This window comes from Anguilla anguilla, chromosome 17, assembly GCF_013347855.1.
Source record: "Anguilla anguilla isolate fAngAng1 chromosome 17, fAngAng1.pri, whole genome shotgun sequence".
Taxonomy (NCBI): Eukaryota; Metazoa; Chordata; class Actinopteri; order Anguilliformes; family Anguillidae; genus Anguilla; species Anguilla anguilla.
The window spans coordinates 19,490,352-19,510,652 of NC_049217.1; the positions used below are offsets into that span (position 1 = coordinate 19,490,352).

Consider the following 20,301-nt stretch of genomic DNA (forward strand, 5'->3'; position numbering starts at 1 on the left):
AGGCCTATGACCAATATTAGAGCATATTTAGGTGCTTTAAATACTTCCATTAATTACATTTGTCTTACTCTATGTTTAGAAGCTCTTCATGATAGTCCTAATTGCGAAGTAAAAGAGAGGCACAATTGCATGTAAAGCTAAAATAAAAAAATAAAAAAAACATTTGTACCTGAGGAAAAATGAAGTTGAACCATTAAGTGTGTATCTGAGTGCAGGTAAATGAAACGTCCCTGAGTTCTGTGTTTGTTTCACCGGAGTGTTTCTGTTAGTGATCTTCAGCTTTAGCTCCCTTTTTTTCCGGAGACATGCATTTATTGGAGTCTTGGTGCATTACAGTTCATTACTGATCTGCTCCAGATCAGGCCAGAGCCAACTGTGGCTAGGAGTCACAAGGGACATTGCATAATTGGCCAGTGTCACACAGCGAGGGGGGTGCAGTCAGAGGGGGTACCTCATTGCTCAACCGCAGCTCAAAAGTTCAAACTCTGGATCAAACTAGGCTCTTACACTAACCACCGTCCCCTCAGCTTTTGCTTGCATGACGGCTCTTACTTTTGCCGCCCTCAACCTTTTGGCTCAACATCTTCAGTGCTTTGATGTTCACTGCCCTCTTCCTCTATGTGTTGCCAGACTCCTTATGGGACTCTGTACAGAAACAAAGAAATGGTCTGAAACAAGGGGGTTAACGATAGGAAAGAGGAACATGTCAAGACCACAGCAGAGTATGGAGGTAAAGAAAAATTAAAGAAAAATTCAAGTGAGGAATTCACTTTTGTAGGCTGACTGATGAACATTACAGACGCACACGTACATATGCATACACACATATACACACACACACACACACTTCCTCTTAATGAGAGGAAAGCCGGGGCCTGGAGCTAGTAGCCAGGTGGGGTGGCAGACCTCAGGGGACTTGGGTTTGGGGGTGTAGGTAGGGGGAAGAGTGTTACAGGGGGAGATACAGATGAGTGAAATGGTAAAGGATATATAGACAAAATGGAGCACACCCAAAAGTTAGAGAAGTGCAGACTAGCGGGGCGTAAATATTAAGAAACCAGAGTCGAACACTGAAGTTCCTACTTGTTGCGATTAATTGACTAACGTTTTGTAAAAGATGCCTTCGTCAGGGTCACCTAGGCATGTTTTGCTGAAATACTGGCCAATTAAACACAGCAAGAAGTAACTTGAGTGTGCGACTCTCTCATTTCCTAAGAATGGTAAAGAATAAAAAGGAAGGTAGACGGAGAGAAAGAGTGACTGACAGGGACAAGAGTCTCTCCTTACCTTCTCTCGATCATGGCTGCAAGCAGCTTATCTTCCGCCACATGCCTAAGACACACAAAACCAATATTAGCAAAAACTATCAGATTCCCATTTCTCTGTTTCCCTCTCTTAACACTCCATTGACATCCACATTTACAGAAGACGATGGTCCAGAACCAATGACAACAATGAAGAACGGGAACAGTCACCACATTTTCGGAATTACCTGTTGCAGAAGAACTTGATAAAATGAGAATCTCCATATGTGTACTGTCATCATCAGCTTTGTCTACTCATTATTTTCATTATTCATTACAGGCATTTAGCAGACGCTCTTATCCAGAGCGACTTACATAGCATTTCTTTTACATAGCATTTTACATTGTATCCATTTATACAGCTGGATATATACTGAAGCAATTTCGGTTAAGTACCTTGCTCAAGGGTACAACGGCAGTGTCCTACCCGGGAATCGAACCTGCGACCTTTCGGTTACAAGCCCAGTTCCTGACCCACTGTGCTACTTTCTCCTTATGAAATCTGACCAATTCCAGCTTATTGACAGACAACTCATAAATGCGGGTGGTCTAGCTATGGCTTTGCTTGATTGATGGTTCATTACCTTTGCTTGTCCTGGTCCATCCTGTTGACGATGTGGTCCCTCTCTTCAATAATTTTGACCAACTCTGCCATCAGCTGCTGCTCTCTGATCCAATCATCATTAATCCACTCCGTCTCTGAGCAAGAGAGAGTTCAGAGGTCATAACACATCATTATTGCTTATTAATAAGCAAGGAAGTAGCGTAGGACTTCTGCAGTGGTGAAACTCTCTGATTACATACTGTAACGCTAGCAGCCATTGTACAGATGATCTTGGCCCTGAGGCAGAGAGCTTTGTGCAGGTCATGGTAGATCTAACTGACCTGGTTTGTTGAGAAGACACCTGAGGTCATACTCCACATTTGCTTGCCTCTTCTCCAGATTCTGCTGCTTCTCCCTGTAAAAATGCACCTGTTCTTATGCACTGGAATGCTGCATGTTCATATAAACAAACACATATGCACCCTCACATGCAAAAACACCCAGCTTTATATGCATATAATACTGCACATGTGATTCAATTACACACACGTGCACATCCACTTTGGAATCATTTTCAACTTTTGAGGAAACAGGCAACAGCAGAGGTACTGTAAACCAGAATGAAGGATACATCTTCTTTTGAGTCAGATTCATAGTGTCATCACCAGATTGCAAACACCATTTTAGCAGTCCATCCTTACAGCCAGTTCTTGAGTACGGAGCTGTAAGCGATAAGGACACTGGTGGGTCACTCACGTGTAGACCAGCATGGCCTCCCGGCGCACCATCACATGCTTCTGGTGAATGAGAGTGAACCAGTCCACAAGCAGGGTCTCCTCCTGCTCTCCTGAAAAACACAGCCTACTAAGAGCTCACTCTTCCAGCATAAACACCTGAAGCACTTGTTCTCTTCAGCTTTGCCACACACTGGTAGAGATTTTCTGGTTTTAAGCCAGGCAGTTTCCTCACAGTCTTACACAGAAAAATGCACTTTATCCATACAGGACCTCTAACTGGAGAAGAGGAAGCAGATCAGTACTGATCCATAGCAGATACTCATACCCACAATTGGGCTTCAGACATTTCAGTCACAGTTTCTGGATTATTATAATGTAATCCACATGCAACGTCATCATCATCGTTAAAGAAATTGGAGTAAATGGAATGTGTGGCATTTTAAGAAACGCAAAACCATTATTGATTCTTAAAGCTATTACTGGCAACTATTTGAGGTAGTATTAAAATATATGTAAAACATCCCTGCTATAGATGCAGCAGCTGCTAGTGGGACACCTGGCAAAATAAAGGAAAAATAAACTCACCACTCTGGCAGCCTCGCAAATTCCTCTCCAGTTCCACTCCTCTAAGCTCCAGCAGGTTGAGATGGCGCTCCAGCTCCCTCATCTCTACCTGGATATCCTCCACTCGGACCAAGTGAGCTGAATGCATCTGTCAAACATAGTCTCTATTCTTGTAAATTATTGATCACTGATCAAATTATAATACTGATGAATGATGGCACTGATGGAACATGGTGCTATATCATGATTTAATGAATCAATATGGTGAACTCTGCCCTCCCCCTTCCACACACACACACACACACACACACCTTCTTCTTCTTGATATTGGGAAAGCCGTGTATTGAGACTGAAGGCTGGGTGGGGTGGGGGCCTCCAGGGGCCTTGGGTTTGGGGGTGTAGGAAGGGGGAGGCTTCTCCATACAAGCCCTCTAACAGGAAAAGGAAAAGCAGATCAGCGTGAATATAAAACAGGTACTCATACCCACAATTCATTACCATACGACAAGACTCAGCATTCATTCCACCATAATAATCATGATGACATTCAAATATACCACATTACAGTGAGCTTTTCACCACCATTTTAGTTAACAAAAACAAAAACAGTTAGGTTTTACATTTAAGTCATCATTTATGCCTACCTTACATAGAGAGTGGGGCAGCACTGAAGTGGAAGCACCTGGTTTGGAGAGGGCATTGGGGATTGATGGGAAAATGGGAACAGACGGGGAGCTGGGTATAGATAGGGAAATGGGGATTGATGAGAGGCTTGGGACTGACAGGGAATCAGGAATTGATAAGGAACTGGGGATTGATGAGGCATTTGGTATTGATGAAATGCCAGGGTCTGATGGGGCATCAGGGACAGACGGGGAATCAGGAACTGAAAGGGAACCAGGGATTGATGATGGGCTGGGGTTTGATAAAAAGGTTGGGTCCACTGGGGAATCAGGAATTGTTTGGTAGTTCAGTATTGATGAGGAGCTGGGGGTTGAAAAAATTCCAGGGTCTGGTATGGCATCAAAGACTGATGGGGAATCAGAGATAGATGATTGGTTTAGGATTGGTAAAATGTTGGCGACTGGTAGGCAATCAGGAATTGATGAGGGGCTTTGGACTTGTAAGGTACTGGGGTTTGATAGAGAATCAGGAATTGACAGGGATCTGAGGATTGATGAGGGGCTTGGGTTTGATGAAATTCCAGTGTCTGATGGGGCATCAGGGACTGACGGGTTTGATAAAAATTTGGGGACTGACAGGGAATCAGGTACTGATGAAGGGCCTAGGACTGGTAGGGTACTGAGATCTGACTGAGAATCAGGAAATGAAATGAAATTGAGGATTGATGTGGGGCTTGGGACTGGCAAGGTACTGGGGTCTGGTTGAGAATCAGGAATTGATAGTGAACTGAGGATTGATGAGGGGCTTGGGATTGGTAAGGCACTAGGGTCTGGTAGGAAATCAGAAATTGATAAGGAATCAGGGATTGATGAGGGGCTTAGTACTGGTAAGGTACTGGGGTCTGATAGGGAATCAGGAATTGATAGGGAACTGAGGATTGTTGAGGGGTTTGGGACTGATAAAATGTTGGGGACTGATAGCGAATCAGGGATTGATGAGGGGCTTGGAATTGATAAAATGTTGGGGTCTGAAAGGGCATCAGGAATTGGTAGGGAATGCAGGATTGATGAGGGGCTGGGGGTTGGTAAGGCACTGGAGTCTGATAGGGAATCAGAAATTGATAGGGAACTGAGGATTAATGAGGAGTTTGGGATTGGTAAGGCATTAGGGTCTGAAAGGGAATCAGGAATGGATAGAGAACTGAGGACTGTTGAGGAGCTTGGGATTGGTAAGACACTGGGGTCTGGTAGGGAATCAGGAATTGATAGGGAATTGAGGATTGTTGAGGGGTTTGGGATTGGTAAAGCACTGGGGTCTGGTAGGGCATCAGGAATTGATAGGGAACTGAGGATTGTTGAGGAGCTTGGGATTGATAAGGCACTGGGGTCTGGTAGGGAATCAGAAATTGGTAGGGAACTGAGGATTGATGAGGGGCTTGGGATTGGTAAAACACTGGGGTCTGAAAGGGAATCAGGAATTGATAGGGAACTGGGGATTGTTGAGGAGCTTGGGATTGATAAGGCACTGGGGTCTGAAAGGGAATCAGAAATTGGTAGGGAACTGAGGATTGTTGAGGGGCTTGGGATTGATAAGGCACTGGGGTCTGATACGGAATCAGGAATTGATATTGAACTGAGGCTTGATGAGGAGCTTGGGATTGGTAAGGCATTGGGGTCTGGTAGAGAATAAGGAATTGATAGGGAACTGAGGATTGTTGAGGGGTTTGGGATTGGTAAAGCACTGGGGTTTGGTAGGGCATCAGGAAGTGATAGGGAACTGAGGATTGTTGAGTAGTTTGGGATTGATATAGCACTGGGGTCTGAAAGGGAATCAGAAATTGGTAGGGAACTGAGGATTGTTGAGGGGCTTGGGATTGATAAGGCACTGGGGTCTGATACGGAATCAGGAATTGATATTGAACTGAGGCTTGATGAGGAGCTTGGGATTGGTAAAGCACTAGGGTCTGGTAGGGAATCAAAAATTGATAAGGAATCAGGGATTGTTGAGGGGCTTGAGATTGGTAAGGCATTGGGGTCTGGTAGAGAATCAGGAATTGATAGGGAACTGAGGATTGATGAGGGGTTTGGGATTGATAAAATGTTGGGGACTGATAGGGAATCAGGGATTGATGAGTGGCTTGGGATTGGTAAGGCACTGGGGTCTGGTAGGGAATCAGGAATTGATAGGGAATTGAGGGTTGTTGAGGGGTTTAGGATTGGTAAAGCACTGGGGTTTGGTAGGGCATCAGGAATTGTTAGGGAACTGAGGATTGTTGAGGGGTTTGGGATTGGTAAAGCACTGGGGTCTGGTAGGACATCAGGAATTGATAGGGAACGGAGGATTGTTGAGGAGCTTGGGATTGATAAGGCACTGGGGTCTGGTAGGGAATCAGGAATTGGTAGGGAACTGAGGATTGATGAGGGGCTTGGGATTGGTAAGTCACTGGGGTCTGACAAGGAATCAAGAATTGTTAGGGAACTGAGCATTGATGAGGGGCTGGGGATTGGTAAGACACTGGGGTCTGAAAGGGAATCAGGAATTGGTAGGGAACTTAGGATTGATGAGGGGCTTGGGATTGGTAAAGTATTAGGGTCTGATAGGGAATCAGGAATTGATAGGGAACTGAGGATTGATGAGGGGCTTAGGATTGGTAAAGTATTAGGGTCTGATAGGGAATCAGGAATTGATAGGGAACTGAGGATTGATGAGGGGCTTGGAATTGATAAAATGTTGGGGAATGATAGGGAATCAGGGATTGATGACGGGCTTGGCATTGATAAGGTACTGGGGTCTGGTAGGGAATCAGGAATTGATAGGGAACTGAGGATTGATGAGGGGTTTGGGATTGGTAAGGCACTGGGGTCTGGTAGAGAATCAGGAATTGATATAGAATTGAAAACTGAAAAGGGGCTTGGGATTGGTAAGGCACTGGGGTCTGATAAGGAATCAGGAATTGATAGGGAACTGAGCATTGATGAGGGGCTGGGGATTGGTAAGGCATTAGGGTCTGGTAGAGAATCAGGAATTGATAGGGAACTGGGGATTGTTGAGGAGCTTGGGATTGATAAGGCACTGGGGTCTGATAGGGAATCAGGAATTGATAGGGAACTGAGCATTGATGAGGGGCTGGGGATTGGTAAGGCATTAGGGTCTGGTAGAGAATCAGGAATTGATAGGGAACTGGGGATTGTTGAGGAGCTTGGGATTGATAAGGCACTGGGGTCTGATAGGGAATCAGGAATTGATAGGGAACTGAGGATTGATGAGGGGTTTGGGATTGATAAAGCACTGGGGTTTGGTAGGGCATCAGGAATTGATAGGGAACTGAGGATTGTTGAGGAGTTTGGGATTGGTAAGGCACTGGGGTCTGGTAGGGAATCAGCAATTGGTAGGGAACTGAGGATTGATGAGGGGCTTAGGATTGGTAAGGCACTGGGGTCTGAAAGGGGATCAGGAATTGATAGGGAACTGAGGATTGTTGAGGGGCTTGGGATTGGTAAGGCACTGGGGTCTGAAAGGGAATCAGGAATTGGTAGGGAACTGAGGATTGCTGAGGGGTTTGGGATTGATAAAGCACTGGGGTTTGGTAGGGCATCAGGAATTGATAGGGAACTGAGGATTGTTGAGGTGTTTGGGATTGGTAAGGCACTGGGGTCTGGTAGGGAATCAGGAATTGATAGGGAACTGAGGATTGTTGAGGGGCTTGGGATTGGTAAGGCACTGGGGTCTGAAAGGGAATCAGGAATTGGTAGGGAACTGAGGATTGATGAGGGGTTTGGGATTGGTAAAGTATTAGGGTCTGATAGGGAAGCAGGAATTGATAGGGAACTGAGGATTGATGAGGGGCTTGGGATTGGTAAAGTATTAGGGTCTGATAGGGAATCAGGAATTGATAGGGAACTGAGGATTGATGAGGGGCTTGGAATTGATAAAATGTTGGGGAATGATAGGGAATCAGGGATTGATAGGGAACTGATGATTGTTGAGGAGCTTGGGATTGATAAGGCACTGGGGTCTGATAGGGAATCAGGAATTGATAGGGAACTGAGGATTGATGAGGGGTTTGGGATTGATAAAGCACTGGGGTTTGGTAGGGCATCAGGAATTGATAGGGAACTGAGGATTGTTGAGGAGTTTGGGATTGGTAAGGCACTGGGGTCTGGTAGGGAATCAGCAATTGGTAGGGAACTGAGGATTGATGAGGGGCTTAGGATTGGTAAGGCACTGGGGTCTGAAAGGGGATCAGGAATTGGTAGGGAACTGAGGATTGCTGAGGGGTTTGGGATTGATAAAGCACTGGGGTTTGGTAGGGCATCAGGAATTGATAGGGAACTGAGGATTGTTGAGGAGTTTGGGATTGGTAAGGCACTGGGGTCTGGTAGGGAATCAGGAATTGATAGGGAACTGAGGATTGTTGAGGGGCTTGGGATTGGTAAGGCACTGGGGTCTGAAAGGGAATCAGGAATTGGTAGGGAACTGAGGATTGCTGAGGGGTTTGGGATTGATAAAGCACTGGGGTTTGGTAGGGCATCAGGAATTGATAGGGAACTGAGGATTGTTGAGGAGTTTGGGATTGGTAAGGCACTGGGGTCTGGTAGGGAATCAGGAATTGATAGGGAACTGAGGATTGTTGAGGGGCTTGGGATTGGTAAGGCACTGGGGTCTGAAAGGGAATCAGGAATTGGTAGGGAACTGAGGATTGATGAGGGGTTTGGGATTGGTAAAGTATTAGGGTCTGATAGGGAATCAGGAATTGATAGGGAATCAGGGATTGATGACGGGCTTGGGATTGGTAAGGCACTGGGGTCTGGTAGAGAATCAGGAATTGATATAGAATTGAAAACTGAAAAGGGGCTTGGGATTGGTAAGGCACTGGGGTCTGATAAGGAATCAGGAATTGATAGGGAACTGATGATTGATGAGGGGTTTGGGATTGGTAAGGCACTGGGGTCTGAGAGGGAATCAGGAATTGATAGGGAACTGATGATTGATGAGGGGTTTGGGATTGGTAAGGCACTGGGGTCTGGTAGAGAATCAGGAATTGATATAGAATTGAAAACTGAAAAGGGGCTTGGGATTGGTAAGGCACTGGGGTCTGATAAGGAATCAGGAATTGATAGGGAACTGATGATTGTTGAGGAGCTTGGGATTGATAAGGCACTGGGGTCTGATAGGGAATCAGGAATTGATAGGGAACTGAGCATTGATGAGGGGCTGGGGATTGGTAAGGCATTAGGGTCTGGTAGAGAATCAGGAATTGATAGGGAACTGGGGATTGTTGAGGAGCTTGGGATTGATAAGGCACTGGGGTCTGATAGGGAATCAGGAATTGATAGGGAACTGAGGATTGATGAGGGGTTTGGGATTGATAAAGCACTGGGGTTTGGTAGGGCATCAGGAATTGATAGGGAACTGAGGATTGTTGAGGAGTTTGGGATTGGTAAGGCACTGGGGTCTGGTAGGGAATCAGCAATTGGTAGGGAACTGAGGATTGATGAGGGGCTTAGGATTGGTAAGGCACTGGGGTCTGAAAGGGGATCAGGAATTGATAGGGAACTGAGGATTGTTGAGGGGCTTGGGATTGGTAAGGCACTGGGGTCTGAAAGGGGATCAGGAATTGATAGGGAACTGAGGATTGTTGAGGAGTTTGGGATTGGTAAGGCACTGGGGTCTGGTAGGGAATCAGGAATTGATAGGGAACTGAGGATTGTTGAGGGGCTTGGGATTGGTAAGGCACTGGGGTCTGAAAGGGAATCAGGAATTGGTAGGGAACTGAGGATTGATGAGGGGTTTGGGATTGGTAAAGTATTAGGGTCTGATAGGGAAGCAGGAATTGATAGGGAACTGAGGATTGATGAGGGGCTTGGGATTGGTAAAGTATTAGGGTCTGATAGGGAATCAGGAATTGATAGGGAACTGAGGATTGATGAGGGGCTTGGAATTGATAAAATGTTGGGGAATGATAGGGAATCAGGGATTGATGACGGGCTTGGGATTGATAAGGTACTGGGGTCTGGTAGAGAATCAGGAATTGATAGGGAACTGATGATTGATGAGGGGTTTGGGATTGGTAAGGCACTGGGGTCTGAGAGGGAATCAGGAATTGAAAGGGAACTGAGGATTGTTGAGGGGCTTGGGATTGGTAATGCACTGGGATCTGATACGGAATCAGGAATTGATATTGAACTGAGGATTGATGAGGCGTTTGGGATTGGCAAGGCACTGGGATCTGGTAGGGAATTAGGAATTGATAAGGATTCAGGGATTGATGAGCGGCTTAGTATTGGTAAGGTACTGGGGTCTGGTAGGGAATCAGGAATTGATAGGGAACTGAGAATTGATGAGGGGCTTGAGATTGGTAAGCCACTGGGGTCTGAAAGGGAATCAGGAATTGATAAGGAATCAGGGATTGACAAGGGGCTTGGCGTTGGTAAGGTACTGGGGTCTGGTAGGGAATTGGGAATCGATAGGGAACTGAAGATTGTTGAGGTGCTTGGAATTGGTAAGGCACTGGAGTCTGATAGGGAATCAGGAATTGGTAGGGAACTGGGGATTGATGAGGGGTTTGGGATTGGTAAGGTACTGGGGTCTGATAGGGAATCAGGAATTGATAGGGAACTCAGGATTATTGAGGGGCTTGGTATTGATAAAATGTTGGGGAATGATAGGGAATCAGGAATTGATAGCAAATTGAGGTTTGGTGAGGGGTTTGGGATTGTTAAGGTACTGGGGTTTGAAACGGAATCAGGAATTGATAGGGAACTGTAGATTAATGAGGGGCTTGGGATTGATAAAATGTTGGGAACTGATAGGGAATCCGGGATTGATGATGGGTTTGGTATTGATAAGGAACTGCATTCTGGTAGGGAATCAGAAATTGATAGAGAACTTAGGATTGATGAGGGGCTTGGGATCGGTAAGGCATGGGGGTCTGATAGGGAATCAGGAATTGATAGGGAACTGATGATTGATGAGGGGTTTGGGATTGGTAAGGCACTGGGGTCTGGTAGAGAATCAGGAATTGATATAGAATTGAAAACTGAAAAGGGGCTTGGGATTGGTAAGGCACTGGGGTCTGATAAGGAATCAGGAATTGATAGGGAACTGATGATTGTTGAGGAGCTTGGGATTGATAAGGCACTGGGGTCTGATAGGGAATCAGGAATTGATAGGGAACTGAGCATTGATGAGGGGCTGGGGATTGGTAAGGCATTAGGGTCTGGTAGAGAATCAGGAATTGATAGGGAACTGGGGATTGTTGAGGAGCTTGGGATTGATAAGGCACTGGGGTCTGATAGGGAATCAGGAATTGATAGGGAACTGAGGATTGATGAGGGGTTTGGGATTGATAAAGCACTGGGGTTTGGTAGGGCATCAGGAATTGATAGGGAACTGAGGATTGTTGAGGAGTTTGGGATTGGTAAGGCACTGGGGTCTGGTAGGGAATCAGCAATTGGTAGGGAACTGAGGATTGATGAGGGGCTTAGGATTGGTAAGGCACTGGGGTCTGAAAGGGGATCAGGAATTGATAGGGAACTGAGGATTGTTGAGGGGCTTGGGATTGGTAAGGCACTGGGGTCTGAAAGGGGATCAGGAATTGATAGGGAACTGAGGATTGTTGAGGAGTTTGGGATTGGTAAGGCACTGGGGTCTGGTAGGGAATCAGGAATTGATAGGGAACTGAGGATTGTTGAGGGGCTTGGGATTGGTAAGGCACTGGGGTCTGAAAGGGAATCAGGAATTGGTAGGGAACTGAGGATTGATGAGGGGTTTGGGATTGGTAAAGTATTAGGGTCTGATAGGGAAGCAGGAATTGATAGGGAACTGAGGATTGATGAGGGGCTTGGGATTGGTAAAGTATTAGGGTCTGATAGGGAATCAGGAATTGATAGGGAACTGAGGATTGATGAGGGGCTTGGAATTGATAAAATGTTGGGGAATGATAGGGAATCAGGGATTGATGACGGGCTTGGGATTGATAAGGTACTGGGGTCTGGTAGAGAATCAGGAATTGATAGGGAACTGATGATTGATGAGGGGTTTGGGATTGGTAAGGCACTGGGGTCTGAGAGGGAATCAGGAATTGAAAGGGAACTGAGGATTGTTGAGGGGCTTGGGATTGGTAATGCACTGGGATCTGATACGGAATCAGGAATTGATATTGAACTGAGGATTGATGAGGCGTTTGGGATTGGCAAGGCACTGGGATCTGGTAGGGAATTAGGAATTGATAAGGATTCAGGGATTGATGAGCGGCTTAGTATTGGTAAGGTACTGGGGTCTGGTAGGGAATCAGGAATTGATAGGGAACTGAGAATTGATGAGGGGCTTGAGATTGGTAAGCCACTGGGGTCTGAAAGGGAATCAGGAATTGATAAGGAATCAGGGATTGACAAGGGGCTTGGCGTTGGTAAGGTACTGGGGTCTGGTAGGGAATTGGGAATCGATAGGGAACTGAAGATTGTTGAGGTGCTTGGAATTGGTAAGGCACTGGGGTCTGATAGGGAATCAGGAATTGGTAGGGAACTGGGGATTGATGAGGGGTTTGGGATTGGTAAGGTACTGGGGTCTGATAGGGAATCAGGAATTGATAGGGAACTCAGGATTATTGAGGGGCTTGGTATTGATAAAATGTTGGGGAATGATAGGGAATCAGGAATTGATAGCAAATTGAGGTTTGGTGAGGGGTTTGGGATTGTTAAGGTACTGGGGTTTGAAACGGAATCAGGAATTGATAGGGAACTGTAGATTAATGAGGGGCTTGGGATTGATAAAATGTTGGGAACTGATAGGGAATCCGGGATTGATGATGGGTTTGGTATTGATAAGGAACTGCATTCTGGTAGGGAATCAGAAATTGATAGAGAACTTAGGATTGATGAGGGGCTTGGGATCGGTAAGGCATGGGGGTCTGATAGGGAATCAGGAATTGATAGGGAACTAGGTATTGAGGGAGAGCTTGCGGTCGATAAGAGGCTGGGGACTGATAAGGAGCTAGAGTTTGACAAGTAGCTAAAAGTCGATACAACACAGGGGATTGATGAGGGGTTAACCGTTGGTATGGGGCCAGAAATTGATAGGGAGTTGGAGATTGATGAGGGGCTACCAGCTGGTAAAAGGCTGGATACTGATTTGCAGTTGGGGATTGAGGAAGGGCTCTCCATTGATAAGAGGTTTGGGATTGATAGGGAGTTGCGAATGGGTGAGATACTGGGGATTGACAGGCTGCCGGAAATCTGAGAGTTGGGACATGATGGGGGAACTGAAGGTGGAGGATTTGTGGCATTAAACCAATTGCTTCCAATGCTCTGTAAGTCCTCTGGAACTGAGCTGATGCTGGTCAATGAGGGTGGTAGAGGGGCACCAGTGGGAAGTTCTGGTTTGTAACTCGGGATGGAGGAAGTGCTCCCACTGATGGCTGGCAGAGATACACTCCGGGGAAGCGGGTGAGACGGGCTAACAGGGAGGTGCTCAGCAGAACTGCAGTCTATGGGAGTAAAGAGGCTCTCTCTACTGACAGCAGCTGGGGATGAGAGAGAGGAGGACTGAGGGATAGGGAGGGCTGGACATTCAAAACAGGTAATGAGGAAAGAGAAGGGGGAGAGAGGGAGAGAGAGGGAGGGAGAGAACAAGAGTAAAAGAATGCACAAGCATCTATACTCATTTCAATCAAATTCATGAACGATTACATTAACAGGGTAAAAGAAATCATACTTCAGGCGCTAATGAACACACACACACACACCCACTCAGACCCACACATTTAAGGGACATGAGCACGTGGTAATATGACTCCGGTTAATTAGCTTTTTCCATTAGATAAGGTATGACTCAGGATTCAAATCTGGAAATAGTCCATTTATGCTATAAAAATAAAGTTTGCTTTTTTGCAGCTGCAAGGACCAGGGTGCTCCATGTAGGCAGTCGTGGTTAATACAGCATCAAAAACCACTTGCAGCTCATAGAAGGACTGCTGCACAACCAAAAAATAACTCACTTTACCTATGTTTATGAACAGGATACTAGGCTGGTTTCAATGTTTGAGAGGTAGGAGAAATGGAACAAAATGAAGTTTTAAAATTTTTTGTTCTAACCAGTTCAGGAACATTATGTTGTGGGTGGAACAAAAGAACAGACACGTTAAAATTCTGTTTCTGCTCGGAGTGAATGGATAGGGAAAAAAGTATGTTTTCAAGCCCTGCTCGTCAGAGGCAGCTTGTGAAAATGAATACACTTTATTTGGTCCAGGGCAATACAAAAGGACCCTCCTTGACTTCTCCATTTTTGTTTTTCCTCAAGATTCATCACAGAGCTCACTGAAAGTTGGCAGTTTCGTGATAGGAATAGCCTGAGCAGCTGAGATAAACCAACTTAGTGGCATTATAACCTAGCTTGTTCAAAGATGACTGTGCTCTATTCTGCAAAAAAGTGATCTTTATTTTTTTTCCAAATGCAGATCGGTTTCAGATTTGAATGCAGGACGTTATCTTATCGAAGGTATAAAGCAAATTAACCAGTCATATTACTAAGGGCTCATGTGCCCTTTAAAGAAAAGAGTAGGATCAATCCACAGAAATGAACAGCAGATGTTTCTGAATCAGAGACACTGACCTGTGGGAGAGGGCTGTGAAACCCCACATGCTGGCCTCCCCTTAGCCCTCCAGCTGCTTGATCTGGCTCTGTAAGTTTGGCTAAGTTTACTAGCAGCTGGACTACCTGTGCCAGGTGAATCACGGTGGGAAACTCCATTGGCTGGACTACCCGCACTGGCTAAATGGGATTGGCTAATTGTTTTGGCCACTGGTCCACCTATGCTGGTTGCACTGGCTGCTCGAGAGATCCCATACCAGGGGTGATTGGTTGTTACACTGGGTCCTACTGAACTCCTAACTGGGCTCACTTCCTGTACAGACTCTTCATCCATATTCTTAGCCTCAAAGGGGTTGGTAGAGAGGGCCAGCCTGGAGCCACGGCCCCAGAGGCAGGGTACTGAGCTGTAGCGGGGGAGGGAGGCTGGGGGGGCAGGGGGCAGTCGTCTCCATGGGCCCGGCTCCACCAGATCCATCCAGGGAGGATCTCTGCGTTTATAGGTTCCACTGGGACGGCCAGAACTGAGACAGGGACAGAAGGACACAAATGCATATTTGGAGAAAAGAAGATGGGAGTTTAAATCTGGGCTGGGCCAGGCAGACAAAGGGATGAAGGAATATTAACACAGTTACATTACATTACATTACATTACAGGCATTTAGCAGACGCTCTTATCCAGAGCGACGTACAATAAGTGCATTAGTTCAAGGTGCAGAGATGCAAAAAAAACACACTAGAGTGGAGTAAAGATCGTAGTGCCAGAAGTGACCACATAGATCAGGACTCCAACCCACTTCAGACTCCAGTTCATCTGGCATTATGACCCCTCTCTCTCCCACTAGCTTCATAAGAGTAAAAACTCTTAAATAAACACAGGCATGAAAGAAACTCCTTTTCACTCTGTGCAGTGTGTAGATTTTAGTCTATCCATAAGATGGTCAAAAGCCCAAAACACATAAACATGCCATTCATCAGAATACATTTTTTCACCAATGTTAAAATCATTGTGTATGAGTCAAGTAAGAGTGAGTTCCAGTTCTCCCTGCAATATGCGACCTGTATTTTCCTGTCTTTTACATCTAATACCCGTTTTATCCCCATCTTCATTTGTATTTTTTTCCAAAAGCAACAAAATACATTACCTAACAGGAAAATAATTTCAGCTGATTTGAGAGACTGTGACACATGCATCATGAGACTGATACCCAGAATGCTCTGCTGTACCCAAAAGGAAACACTACATTTGCATTTTTACTGATCCATTTTCCTTTTTTCAGCTGAAACATACAGAAGATTCTCACCTCCCTGTGGGGAGAAGTCTTTCTCGGAGGGCAGGACAGACTCTCCTCAGATCACTTGAATTGCCTGGCACACCTGCACAAAAATCAGAACAGAAGCGGGTCATTTGTTTTGTCCAAAACAGTGTTCATTATGTAATGACATCAGCAGGTCACTTTGTGGGTACAAGGACAGAATCCAGGAATATAAGTCAATGAAACACTGCTCATCCAACTCACCATTGGCTTTGGTGCTGTCTGTTACTTTTGAGGGGCGGGTCCTGGGTGCTGGGTGCAGGGTGGAGGGAGAGTCAGTGGCCCACCGTGGTGCAGGCACTGGCTGGTCCCCGCTTCCTAAATGATGGACAGGTACAAGAAAATGGCATCTCTTGGAAGAGTTTCCTGTTTGCTTCTTTGCCTCTAAATCCTCCTGCTGGTACCGCTCTGTGCTGTGTTCACTAAGACTGGGAGTAAGGAGCGGCTTGAGTTTCACTTCCTCATTTTCATCAGTCCCTCTGTGCCCCTCCTTTTCCCCCTCTCTGTCCTCCATCTCTCTCCTCTCAACCCCTTCCTTCAATTCATTTTCATTTCTGGTTACAATAATTTCTTTCTCTCCATCCTCTTCCCTGATTCTAACCCTCTCTTTGCATCCCTCACCATTCCTCCTTCCATCATCCATCTCTGTGCTTTTATTAGCTTCTCTCTCTTCATTCTCTTCCTCTCTGCTACCATTCCTCTGTCCATTTTTCTCTGGTAGTTCTGCCTCTCCAGCAAATTCAGAACTGATCAACGGTTCCACAGGGACCACGCCCTGGGGAAGAGTCTTCTCCTGGCTCTTTGCAGCAGACAGAGTCTCAGATTTTATGGCTTTGCCCCCTAGCGTCATCATCGGTTCCCCTGGCCTGCTGAGGTCTGGGCAGTTGCTGTGATTGGAAAAGTGGTGATTGCATATCAGGGTGCCCGCCTCACTTCCTGCTTTATAACTGCTGCACTCCTGACACCTGCAAAACCAAAAGTGAGAGAGAGGAGAAAGAGAAAGACAACAGAAGAAAGAGAGAATCAGGAGAAAGAGAAACACAGGCAAAATAAAATGGCTCCACAGTTGTGAAGGAGCAGGGTATCCCTGTGACTGAGGTCCTGTTACAGCAAGAGAGCAAAGCCAACATCTCAGGGCTGAGTGTGTGAGCTGTTAATTGTACTGTGTACACTTTCCAGGGCAACATACCAAGCTTCGGTATAGTAATACAAAGCTTCAGCATAGTGATACCAAGCTTCAGTACAGTGATGCTAAGCTTCGGTATAGTGATAAAAAGCTTCAGTACAGTGACACTGAGCACTGCCTGCTACAGAATACAGAATACGGAATGGCTGAACTGAAATGTGGTGAACACATACAGTGCTGTAACTGAACCGTGGTGAACACATAAGTGTAGCGCGGTGAATTCTGTTACCTGAAGCAGCTGCGGTGATACAGTTTTTCATTGACTAGATGCCTCTGCACCAGGTGGACCTGCTTCTGGCAGACCGCACAGGTATTGCTCAGAGTGTCCCGTTTGGATTGGTCCCTTGTGTCTTTCTTAAAATCACAAATGGCATTTTTGAGTACCATGTTTAAAAATGAAAGGATGCAGACATTATTCTACCAAAACAGTAATGTGGAAAACAAGTGCTGTTATGGGGCCTGTGGTATTTGTTAATTACTTAAATTTTTTCACCTTTACCTTAGACTCCAACACTAGGTCACTGACATGAGCCTCAGGTCTCTTTGTGCCAAGTTTGGCTTGGACTGTACCATCTGACCTTTCTGAGCAAGGAGGGTTGACTGCAGGAGACAGATGTGAATAGCCAGCTATAAATAAGCCTGGCAACACAATTCCTTTTTTACAGATTTCAACTTTTCCAGCAAAATGAGGTGAATTTCTTGTTTGTTTTCTGTTTTTCCATCTTCAGTCAAGTGTGCATGCAAGCATGCGTGTCAGTGGGAATACATGCACACACATTTGAGTGAAGGTTTGCACAAGTTTACAAACTGTACATAATTCCACACACCTTCCACAGACTTGTTGGTAAGGACATTGTAGTACTGAGAGATATAAGTGATTATGCTTAACCGATGAGGCACTTTCATGGACACCATATCCTCAGGGTCCAGCAGGGCAGGAATGCCCAGCTCTGACTCCACCTTCTCAAACCCCTGGAAAGAAGACGGAGGGGCATACACACAGCGGTATACATGATACATGCCACACCTACACCTTCTCCAACTTCTGTGTTTTTCCATGTTACCGAAGGTCATGTTGAAATGAACTGGGTTTGAAGTATGAGGAAACACAACTCATGAAACGTATCTGTTTGTTCTAAGCATATCAGAATAAGAGATGGCTAGAAGGCAATCTACTTTTTCCAAGATCAATTTCAAAGTAATTGTTATCCCATTAGAAATGTCTGTTTGTATTTTAAGCTAACCAGTGATGGGGTTTGAAATGGTCATAGTTCAGAAAAATAGTCAAATAACCAAGAAAGTCTGCACCAGCAATACCAAGTGGATCGGAGAAAAGTGAGCATAATCTGCAGATGAACAGCACTGTACATAAATAAGTCACAACAAATGTGTGGGGAGTACAAATTATGTATGGATCAAACTCTTTATGAATCAGCCTAAGAAGAGTTTCTTTAAAGAAAGCCTCTCTTGGCATTCAAAATGAAACTCTCTTTCCTCTCTCTCTCTGAAATGCTGAAAGACAAACCGTTCAACACAGGTGATAGAGAGGACCAGATACAGGTACAGCAGGTACAGATACAAAGTGTGCTGCTACTGTGCGTGTGTGCTACTGCGTGCTATTATCTCTCCTGTATTATTGAGCCACCCATGTCATTTGTTACAGTGGAGCTCAATCCAGTGTAGCTGACCAGATGATGGTGACAGCTTTAATATTGGTCCAAAATACAAAACACCTAAAAAAAAAACATCAACTCATTCAACTCATTTCAACTCAGCTCTCCTCAGTTGTGCTTCAGTTTTTTGAAAGACTACATTTTAAACGCATATTTGTAAAAATAAAAAGTCAATGTGTAATAATGTGAATTCCAGAGCTGTTAACTGGATGTCAGGGATGCTGGTAAATATATTTGAATATTATTCAAATGTTCATTAACTACTGCATAGCACAATCCACAGTGCATGTAATTGCAGCATGTTTCACTGCTAGGAGCTACATTACACTAAGGCGTCAGTGCTTTTCTGAAGGTAAATCCTATAAAAATGATTTAAGTACAGTAGCTTTCTTCTTTTAAGTGCTACTACTGACTTAACTGAGATAGCCAAGAGGCTGGACTAGTAACTGAAGTGTAGAATATCACCAGTAAATATGTATAACAGTTTAAGCTTACCTTTCCAAATTTCTTCTTAAAAAATGAAAAAGCCATGTACAGTCCTGCACTGTGTCCTCTAATTTCTCTACACAAAGGTTTCAAATGCACACTGTACTAAACACCTGATCCTGTTATATTTCCATGAAGTCAGACAGGACCTGAAATACCATAACCAGTAATACCTGCTTCTGTGGCTGATGCAAATGTCTTGTGTGACAAATATATAAATATTATATAAATTATACATAACCTGCCCCGTAAGCATTGTTTCCACAAAGCCCCATGTTCCACTTCCTGAAGTGAGGTACCAGTAATTTAGAGGCCAAAAGTTGCTGTAAAACACATATACTGACAGCTGTCAGAAAACCTGCATAAACACACACAAGCACACCTACGCATATACTATTGAGCCAATTCAGAGTACAGAACTGAAATAGAATATTATTTAGTACGCCAGAATAGTATGTGTTTTTAGCATGTCCTAAACCATAGTATGCATGAAATAGTATTGCGGAAAATACCCGAATGTCATAATACATCCAGTGAAATATCTTGTATGATAACACCGGACACTACAAAAGATACTTCACCACTATACTGGCATGAGTATCCCACAATGCAGCAGTTCACAACCAATTAGCCAAAACTGGGCTTTTGAAGCTCACGTCCTGGTCTTGTTGAGAGTGACTTGGTCCATAATTTTTCTATATATTCACACTTTTTCTACAATATATGTTCACAATCCAAGCAACCAGAGATTAACTATTAATGGCAGAGGGTGGTTTAAGCCAAAGCGATTAAAGAGTTGAATAATTTAAATGTATTCACTAAGCTTAGCAGAAAATTGGTTATATTTACGGTTTTAAAACTTTTTCTGTTTTTCTTACACAGTCACATCAGCTAATTAATGAAGTCTGTCACTAACATTACTGGCTCTGTTAAATGAGAAAAGGATACTGAATCATATTTACTTATACTTATATAACGGTAAGTTGTACCGGTAGGTGGGACAAGCGTGCCGTCAACAAGTCTATAACCGTTGTAACGTGCAAAGTGCAACGTTTTTGTATGACAACATAGTATGTCCAAAAATACTTTTTACTCATAGTATCGCTGAATTATATTCACAATGATATATGGGGGCAACATAGCTCAGGAGGTAAGACCGATTGCCTGGCAGTCGGAGGGTTGCCGGTTCAAACCCTGCCCTGGGCGTGTCGAAGTGTCCTTGAGCAAGACACCTAACCCCTAACTGCTCTGGCAAATGAGAGGCATCAATTGTAAAGCGC

At 44.8% G+C, this 20,301-nt stretch overlaps 1 protein-coding gene across 1 annotated transcript; it reads right to left on the reverse strand.

The window, feature by feature from the left end:
• Window positions 1-1,283: 1,283 nt before the first annotated feature.
• LOC118217128 (MICAL-like protein 1) lies at window positions 1,284-19,066 on the reverse strand. Its single transcript, XM_035398942.1, has 14 exons — window positions 19,031-19,066; window positions 17,690-17,834; window positions 17,362-17,462; window positions 17,092-17,216; window positions 16,298-16,641; window positions 15,881-15,928; window positions 14,674-14,884; window positions 3,794-3,884; window positions 3,461-3,580; window positions 3,171-3,297; window positions 2,605-2,695; window positions 2,190-2,263; window positions 1,889-2,003; window positions 1,284-1,332 (listed from the first exon to the last, which is right to left on the reverse strand). Exons 1-14 carry the CDS (start codon window positions 19,064-19,066, stop codon window positions 1,284-1,286), a joined length of 1,677 nt encoding a protein of 558 aa, XP_035254833.1.
• Window positions 19,067-20,301: the final 1,235 nt, after the last annotated feature.